The 10,288-nt window shown below is 35.4% G+C and overlaps 1 protein-coding gene across 2 annotated transcripts in view; it reads left to right on the top strand.

Annotated features, from left to right (window-relative positions):
- ralgps1 (Ral GEF with PH domain and SH3 binding motif 1) overlaps positions 1-10,288 on the top strand; it is a 78,688-nt gene that overhangs the window by 16,793 nt on the left and 51,607 nt on the right. For both annotated transcript variants that reach the window (XM_026261671.1, XM_026261672.1), the window contains 3 exons: positions 1,667-1,756; positions 3,618-3,710; positions 9,480-9,606. In XM_026261671.1, coding sequence (XP_026117456.1) covers positions 1,667-1,756; positions 3,618-3,710; positions 9,480-9,606 — 310 coding nt within the window. The remainder of the gene's footprint in view (positions 1-1,666; positions 1,757-3,617; positions 3,711-9,479; positions 9,607-10,288) is intronic.

The following is a 10,288-nucleotide window of genomic DNA, read 5'->3' on the forward strand; positions in this document are numbered from 1 at the left end:
GCACTGGACACATCCAACAGAGAGGTCTGTTGATGGGGTTTTCTCCCTTTTTCTACTTCAGGTTTGCCACATTTTATTATTATTTAATTTTTTTATGTGTCTGCTGCAGTGGCACTAAATGAAGATTAAATGCATTAGAAAGGGTCAATGAAGAACATAGTAAAGATTTCTTGCACACAGAACTAACTTGAACTAACTGCGGGTCTTAAACTCTCAGACAAAGCGCCACTTTTGATAAAACAAAACAACAACCAAGTACCACCCAGTCAAAAATATTCCTTGAGCCAATTCCTCCGTTCTCACACTTTTACTGTAAATGCACAACACTTTCCTTACCCCCGTTTCTTAAAATATGCCTATAAATATCTGCTTACGAAGGTCATTATGCATTAGGAATCAATATGATTTTATTTAAATGGCATTTCTTTTTGGCAGAGCTTAAATGTCTTGGAATTTTAATGTACTGTACGTGGCCATTTGAGGTCTGCAATTATGCTTGTCATTTCAATCTTTTAATGTCATTATCAACAACAAATGTCTTACATTTCCATAGGGAAAAAAGCAAAGAACCTGCTTTGGTTCAGTTGACTGATGCTCTGGCATTTTTTTAAGCCTGTAAATAAGAGGAAACACTCTGTCTGAAAACCATTTTTCAGACAGTTTTCCTCATTAATCAACGATTTCCTGATTTTTTTAAAAAAATTGTATCATTAATCTGTCTTTGTTAATTTTAGGAGTCTACTAATGTTTTGATATCTAGTGTTTGCTGCACATTGAGTAATTGTTGCTGAGAAGGTTTTTTTTTTTTTTTTTTTTTTTTTTTGTCACAGCAATTACATATCATATACTGTAGACATAAATTATGAATTCAACTATTCACCATTACCATGGTTATCTCTGCAGAATAAGCATTCAATAAGCATTTTATATTTAGTCCGGTCCTGCGGATTTGCTTTATTCAACATCAAGAATATCAGGCCCTTTCTTTCAGAACATGCTGCACAACTCCTTGTTCAAGCTCTTGTTCTGTCCAGGCTGGACTATTGCAATGCTCTCTTGGCAGGTCTTCCAGACAGTTCTATCAAACCTTTACAATTAATTCAGAACGCGGCAGCAAGATGAATTTTTAATGAGCCAAAAATAATACACGTCACACCTCTGTTTGTCAATTTGCACTGGCTTGCAATGGCTGCTCACATAAAATGCAAGGCATTGATGTTTGCATACAAAACTACCACTGGCTTTGCACCCCTTTACCTAAATTCATTACTTCAGACTTATGTCCCCTCTAGAGGCTTGCTAGAAGCCTTTCACTCTGCAAGTAAACGTCGCTTGATTGTGCCATCCCAAAGAAGCACACAGTCACTTTTACAGACTTTTGAATTAAATGTTCCCTTCTGGTGGAATGACCTCCCCAACTCAATCCCAGCAGCTGAGACCTTAGCCATCTTCAAGAATCTCTTCCATCTTTATTTGACCCTCTAACTTTAACACTCACTATTCTAATTCTATTCTTAAGCTAACTGTGACTTGTTATGGCACTTATATATGCTCTTTTGTTGATTTTGATTGTGTCTATTGTCCTCATTGTAAGTCCATGGATAAAAGCGTCTGCTAAATGACTAAATGTAAATGTAGTTCCACTCACCATCTTTTCTTCTCGTAGGTCAGTTTCTGGGCAGTGAGGGAGATACTGACGGCTCAAACACTGAAAATCCGAGCAGTGATATTGGGCCATTTCATCAAAATTGCCAAGGTGAGACATTTTTTGGTTTTCTCTGTTCCTTCAGCCTGTGCAGCTTGGTTCTTTTATTTATTGATAGTTATTTTTCTTTGTCTGTATTGCCATGGCAGCAGAAATATAACTGACCCTATAACTTTTATCAAGTATAGTCATCTATTAATATATGTTTTTGCATCTGAATTGCATTTGGTATTCTAGTAATTGTCCTTGGCACCGGCATTACCATAACTAATGGTGTTTTATTAGAAGTTCAAGCCAAACAGGTTTTCGTGGTCACTTTCAGGAATTTTCCTTTTACAATGTGCAATTTTAAGGTCGTTATACAAGACTTTATGGATTAAAACCATCTGTTTTAAGTCCGTGAGAATGAGCAGAGACATTGCACAGGAGTGGTGAGTGTTTATGGCATACATTGAGGATGAGAACATCATAAAAAATGGCTTCATCTGGCTGTGATCTGTCTCAGACTTAGTTTACACAGCCAGCCATCAGTTTTTCTTCTGCCTCCATTTGTGATTAAACATTTAAATCACAAGAAAAAAAAAAAAATCTATCCAATCCTACATTTCCAAATTATCTTCAAACGACGGTAGTAAACAACACAGGGAGAATAGAAAATCCCTTCTTGTATTAAACAGGTCCTCATTATTTCTCACCAAACAATATAAGCATATTTTCTCATTTTAACATAACCGCTATTCTCATTATCTTTTCTTGAATCATTTCGCGCATTTTATCTGACTTTCCGTCTGTTGTAATTGCTTTTAAAATGTAATTTAGTACAGATACATCCTTTTGAGAGTAAATATTGTGAATGAACCGTAAAATTAACTTAAATGTTATTTTAAAAATAAACTTTTATATTTCCAGTCCATTTCAGCTGTTCAAAGTAAATTGCTAACTTCTGAATCTGTAATGTGACAGTAACATGGATTCTATTGCTTTTTAGTTGTCCTAAATCAAAATATCACTTGTATGATTAAAATTAAGGTTTTGTTTGGAAACTCATAAAAAAATAGTCAAAAAAGTTTCTTTTTTTCATTTAATTTAAGCTTTAATTTTATACATTGAAAAGTGCATGTCTATTTTGAAGTGTTGCATCAAACATTTCCAAACAATCATGCAGATTAGAAGCTTATCTTGTCATTTGTGCCAACAGTCACACACACCGAGAGCCACAGACTGCTGTGCATTCAATCAGCATACATGCTCTCCTGAATATCAATGTACCATGACTCAGGAAAACCTGCTTAATGACTTCTTAAAGTTGAAGTTAAACGTGAAGAAGCTGTATACCCTGCTACCAGCAGACACGGCCAAGTAAGCCTCACTGGGCTACGCTAACGGTTATGATAATGGTTAAAGCAGATCAGCCAGTGACTAAAAATTCACAACCACTCTTACTAATGCATTCATATAAATGTAATCTTTACTGTGCTACTTTATCTATGTCTGATTTAGAGCGAGCAGAAATCTGTGAGAAATATAACGACCCAAAGGCAAAAGAACTAAATAATCACCTGTTATAAGAGCAATAGTTTGTCACAGCTCCAAACGTATTTGTTCATTAATGACGTCATCAGCGACTAGTCGACTTCGACTCAGCTTTCATCACATAAAAGTCGCTCAACCCTAGTTCACAGAGGTCAACCTAGTGGAAAAGAAAAGAATGACAACAGCATTACACGAACAGATCAAAACACATCGGAATAAACTATTGAAAGTAGAATATAACTGAATATTAAAGTCTGTGTACATTGACCGTTTTACACTATTATAAAATTCTATTGGTCAGGTCCTACATTTGCATCTTACATGAGACATTTAACTGGATAATGTTTATAAATATTATGTGTGTTCTCTGTCTTTATAGAAACTCCTGGAGCTGAATAACCTGCACTCTCTGGTGTCAGTGGTCTCTGCACTTCAGAGTGCACCCATCTTCAGACTGAGCAAGACCTGGGCGGTAAGTAAGACTTTGGTGAGGACTTGGAAAATTGATTTTATTTATTATTATTATTTTATTTTTGTTTTTTTGTTTTTGTTCATGACTTATGACTTTTATTAAAGACTGTAGAATACCCAAGACATGTCACTCGTATAGTTTTGAATGGGGAAAATGCAACACTCAATAGCCACGTTTCCACTGTGGGGCCAAAAGCAGTGCGTGCTAGTGCCTGCCAGTTGTGTTTCCACTGTCACTTCTGGTGCTTGAACAAAAACCATGGGCCAAAGCGGGCCAGCTGAGGCTAGAGGAGTGGTTATGAACAAAGGCGGAGTTTCTCTGCATCTGGAGAGCGTCAGCGCTGCGGATCATTTCAGAAATCTATCAGCTATAACACCAGCATTAAAAACTTTTATAAATAAGTTTGAAATAACTTGATCCGATGTGGATTATAATCACCATAAAAGGCAGAAATATTTATAAGCAATGCAATATGCACGCTAGGCATTAACGTTACCGTAGTAAAAATGTTAAATGCGATTACTTGAAGAAATCAGACCTCAGGTTCTTTTTCTCTATCACAATTGTGTATTTATTTAGTAACATATTTTATCTGTCATAAGTCTCGTCTCGAGAGTTTAGCTCCGCGTAGCCTAGCTCATAAAAATATAATAATGTTTTTTGTCTGGGAGCTTTTATAAAAATATAGAAATTATCTTTTTTTTCTAAAGGTGACATTGTTCCTGAGATGCGTGTAAAGGGTGGGTTTTAGTAAAGTTTCTGGCCCGACGGTGGAAACGCAGCACTATTTTGGCCTGACTCACACTGGCCAACAATGGAAAAGTGGCTAATATGGCCGCTCAATCCCAGGAAGCCCCGCCTTCTGAATGAAAGAGCCAGTCACTTATCTGTAAAGTCAGCATGTCACTGTAGCTAGTGTTAGAAGTCCCGTTTGCTAAAGACCAGTCAACGCTCTGATACGTGCGCTCAGGACTGCGCATGCACACTGACTGATCTAGCCTTTATGACACAGTCGTTGTCAGATTTCTTTGGTGATTTCAAATATGAAATTTAATCCTTAGCTTAGTGAACAGTTTTGGAGAATTTGATGTTTCCCTATTCAAAGAGATGGGAGCTGCACTTGGATGCCCAAGAGACGTTTCAAAGATGGCTGCCGAGTGACATGACTTGTCTTAAAGAGACTCTGCTTTTATTTATGTCATTCTATTTAGTCAACAATAGTTTGAACTATTTATTTTTTGTATTATATTTTTCCATATTTTTCTCAATTATAATAACATAAGCAAAATCTGTATACTATAATATCTGTGTAAATAGCAGTACAGTTAGTCACAAAATTAATTGTTTAAGATCATTATAATGAAATACTTAGCTATTTAGTTTTTAGTTAACACATCATACCCAATTATGATAATACAATTTTAATTTGTGATAAAGTATCAGAGTGGCATAGCCTCTACAACAGAGGGGTTTCCAATATTATTTTGGAAGACATGAGAAAAAAAAAAGAAAAACTCATTTAATATTCTTTTCCCTTACATGGGAATTATTTTGCATATCCACCAAATGCTAACAGTTCTACTGATTCATAATTTAGCTGATAATGCAGTGTTTGTATTTATTTCTCCAGAGAGCTCTAGTGCTCTTGGATTTTCATTGATCTTATTTGCTGAGATGTAGATGAGAAGGCCGTCTGCATGCATGAGGACAGTGAAAAAATGAGCACATTGGATCCTGTTCTGAACGTTTAAGTGGCTTTGAACATTTTGAAAGAGCTGTTTCTGAGGCCTTGTTTAACACATAAAATTTTTAAAAATATTTGCATCACCCCAGATTGAGGTCCAAAACCTCTTGGCCTTTTTTTTTTTTTTAATGAGGAAAAAGAAGAAGGGCTAAACTGTAGATGCTGTACAGACAACATACAACCAACCCTTAGTGAGCACAAACGAATAGGCAGAGTACGTCAAGATACTTGTAGAAAATGTTTTATCAACATTTAATAAATAAGGGATTATATTCAAATGTGAATTGTTTCATGATGGTAGTGAGTTCAGAGTTAATGGGGGCCTTAATGATTTGGGAAGCAAGAGTTGACATTCCATGCTGAGCCACAGCACTTTTGCAAATTGAGAAAAGATGGAAAAGAGGGAGCATGTTGTTTATAAGCAATTGCAGCAGGACCATTTGTCTAATACCACAAGCCCTACTCTCTTGCCATACATTTAGCTTTGCCACCATTAAATTTTGTGTTATGTATCAGATCATATTAAATGATGTACTTAATTTACATTTAACAAAAAAGTTTATTCAATTTTTTAGTGTAATTCATTGATTCTGTTTACATCACATCAGACAATTTAGCCCTACAGTACAAACAATTTGGACATTTTCTAGATGATTACTTTTATTTTGGGGTTTATGCTAAAGCTTGAGGAATAAAAACTAAACACAGAAACTGACTTGCGGCTTGTGCATTGAGCCGTTGTAAAATGCCAGACACCTTTAAAAGGCCACAGAATCAGTGTTCTTTGCATCTCAAAATGCATCAAGTCTTATCAGAAAGACTGATAAGTAACATTGGCATGACAACTTCTGATTCATCACAGCCCTGTTTTAAGAGGTTTCTTCTCGTTCCAGAGCCCTCCAGCTTGAATTTGAGAAAATGTGCACATTGAACTACAGTATGGCCCGGTTTTAATTATAAATTGGAGCATTTCATTTGTTGACCTGTTCATAATGAAAATGCACTTGCGTATATTTGCTGACAGTTTTGACTGACTATAATGACTGTTTTTGGTCTCGCTGTGCAAATGGTTTGTTTTACTGCTCATGGCACGGACTGGATCGAGTAATTCTTTAATGTCATTTGTTTCAGCCAATTTCTGAACCGCTTGACTTCAACGCCTTGTTTCCACTTATTTGAAGATTAACTGCTGATTTCCCAGTGTGCATGCAATGAATTAGTAGTAATATGGCACTCACTGGTACACATTTTGGAACAGATTATATATGAAGATGTAGATGTAATATGACTTTATCACTATATTCAGAAATTACTGGTCTGTTATGCTTTATAAATGGATGCTGTCAGTCGATGAAGTAAAAATTGACCTGTATTGCAATGTGTATATGATGGCCTCCATAAGTCTGAGATCACTTTAACAAAAATAAATAAATAAATAATAAAAAAATTTTTTATAAATAATAAATAAAACTCAAAATATACTCTTTTGATCATTTTATTCATGCTTCTAAGTTAACAATCTGGACTTGGATTTTTTTTTTTTTTACAGCCACCACAGTAGACACTAAATGATTTTAAATAATATTGTATTTAGGAAGATTTGAAATCTTTTAGTTGAGTTGAGATTAGTTTAGTTTAAAGGAATTGTTCCCCTCAAAAGTGAAAACTCATTGTCATTTACTCCCTTTCAGGTGTTTTGAAAACCACTTTTTTTCCCCTTACTTCTGCACATTGCTATTTCTGATCAAAGCAAAGGAAATATTAAATGAGCATGTTCACAGAAAGAAGGAAAGATGTTAAGCTTCTGGCAAAGAGATGCGAGATGGAAGAAGCATGGATTTGTTGACAGTCAGACAGATGATCTCCTGACATGGTTCAAAATGAATACTTACCAACTATCAAATACAAGTAAAAATTTGTTGGCCAGTCATTTCATAAGGAATTTGTTCTTCTACTTCCATTTTCCAATAACCGATCCCATTTTCTGCTCTTGTTCCCATCTAAGTTAAATAAAAAAGACAAATGACAAATCCAGCTCTTAACACTGCAACAATGGCTAAGAAGCTCATCCCCATTAAATTCAGTCTTAAGAGGAAAGTCATTCTGATTGTGTCCCTGAGCTCAGCGGCGCTCCGTCTTTACAGCTGCTGATGTATGGAGGCTTTAACTGCTATCTGGAGTGGCTACAGAGCTCAGGGCTGACCTCCAAAAACTGCGCTGTAATCAAAGTCAGTCATGTGTTACTGCCAAATAAAATAAAGATGTTAGTGGTTGAAGAAATCCACTCACTTTTTATCACCCTCAGAGGGATTGTTTAGCTCTGTGTGTGTGTCTATGAGAATGAATAATGCCACTGTGGCAGCCGCTCAATCCCTGCACTCAAGGAAAGAGGCCGGCTGCTGCTGTGGTCGTGGTGATGGGTGATGGAGGCTTGATAAAGGAGATGAGAAAAAGCTTTTGTTTTGGCATTCGGTTGCTCTAAATCAGGCAGAAAATGACTAGTCTTGTTGCTGAGATGGGGCACGCATGCACATGGAAATCACATTCACTGAAACACACTGGTGCCGTTATAACCGTGTTCATCATTTGTAATAGCTTTGTAAAAAAAAAAAAAATTCTTAAAATATCATAAGCAGTCTCCCTTAGCTTATAGTACTTCTTCAAATCTTTGTCATAATATTATCATTTCCACACCAGGCTCCATGATTGATGATGTCGCGATCAAACTTTCCTCAAATGGATTATCTCAGCATTGCAGTTTCTACCACTTTCTTTGTTGAATAAAAGGAGAGGAAAAAATCACTTTCTTGTTTCCAAAGGAGAAAAATCCAAGCATTTCATTTAATTGTTCAGGTTGATTATTGTTTTGTTTTCCTTGTATAGTTATTGTTAGGAATAGTTCACCAAATATTACAATTATTTTTCATTTTGTTTTTGAATGTACCACGTTTTTTGCTTCTAACCCCACATTTGATTTAGACATTTTACACCTGAGAAAGATACATAAGCTGATCCTTATTTACCTACCACTATGTGTTTTATTTTATTTAGTTTTTGTTGTTGTTGTTTTATTGATGGACATATTTCACTCAAAAATGAAAACTCATTACTTCACCCTAATTTCTGATTTTATTGTTTTTATTTATTTCTTTTTTGCAATAGTTCACAAAATCTCCTTCCTGACCAAACGTGAACTGACTGGATAGCAGTATGTGTATCTGTCTAACATTAGAAGAGCATGTTGAAGTACTTTGTGGAAATGCATTTCCTGATGTGATAAAGTCATATGGGATGGAATTCTTCAGTTAATTATCTTTTTGTTAATCCTAATAGGGGTTTTGCACATGGTCATCGCCAGATTCAATAGCGCATGTGCTGTAAAGAAGCATTGGGTGAAATTATGCTACTCATTAAAGGCATTTTAGAAACTGAGCCTGTGTATTATGATACGTTTTCTATAATAAGAAATGTACCCAGAGTTCTGGGAACTTATCCCTTAATACAATACAATTTAATTATGTCGTAATTTTCATATTTAAAATATTTGCAGAACATTTTATTTAGAGCAGAAGTCTTAGTTGGGCTCCCCTCTAACAAAATGAACAAACATATTTTCTATTATTATTCTATTATGATAAATTCACCATTTAAAATCAAGAATATTATTATATGACATTTAAAATGTATTCAAAGAAAAAACTGTAACAGTTTTCCAAATGTAGTTATGGATTTTTAATATAGTTTATAATATAGTATAGTTTATATATTAATATTATATTATATGATGATGAGGATTATTTTTATCTTTATCTTTAAATAAACTTTAAACTGAAAATATTAATAATAATAATAAATGTTGTCTTTAAATATACTTGTATATATTCATATTTTCTACTTGTTGCTATCCTGATATGTACTCACATTGAATACATCTGATATAGATGTTTTAGATTTAGACATCCATTAGCTGTTCCTGATTTGCTGAATGAACTGTTCATTTCTTATGTGATCTCTGTTCCGAACAGCTGATCAGTCGAAAGGACAAGGCCACATTTGAGAAGCTTGACTTCCTGACGTCAAAGGAAGAGAATTACAACCGCATGAGAGAGTACATCAGATCCCTCAAAATGGCCCCCTGCATCCCCTACCTAGGTGAGTGTCCGTAAAACATCACATTTGCACTTGTGTTAATGGTATTGTGACCAATATCAGACAACATCCAGCCAGAAATGGCTTGAGAGGTTTACTGGCTTTGTGAATAGTTTTTAATGCAGGTTTGTTATTAATAAGGCAGAGACTAAAGCTGAATATGCTTCCTTTGAACAGAAGAATAATTTGGGTCAAGGAGAGGAATGGGTCATGGCCCATTGGGCTTAGTCAGGCTTGTGATATTGACTCTTTCAATTAGTTCAGTGTAATGGCTTTTACTTTTTTCTTGATAGGGTTCATTTTAAGCGGGCTGCGAACACCTCATTATATTTTTTGTCCTTGTTTCAATTGCACTCTCTACGGTGTCCAGCAGAGAGCGTTTCAGTATACCGCTCTGGTTCAGTAATGATTGAGAAATGTGCCATACCCTGTTTAAGGTGTCAACACAAACGAAACGAAAATTGCATTCGTCAAACCATTTCAAGGGTTTTTAGGTTCCTGCTTGTATTCTGTCACCACGCAATGCATGAACTGAAAAGCTCTTTGACTTTCTCTCTAGCCACTTCATTGGCTTTAGACGGAATGTAGAGATGGAAAATACAATGAAACCACATTGTATCACTTATTTCCAAATTGGTAGCCCAATTTTTTCTCTCTCATGAATAGACGTCTGTCAGAGACTCTC

Source organism: Carassius auratus, unplaced genomic scaffold, assembly GCF_003368295.1.
Source record: "Carassius auratus strain Wakin unplaced genomic scaffold, ASM336829v1 scaf_tig00215912, whole genome shotgun sequence".
Taxonomy (NCBI): Eukaryota; Metazoa; Chordata; class Actinopteri; order Cypriniformes; family Cyprinidae; genus Carassius; species Carassius auratus.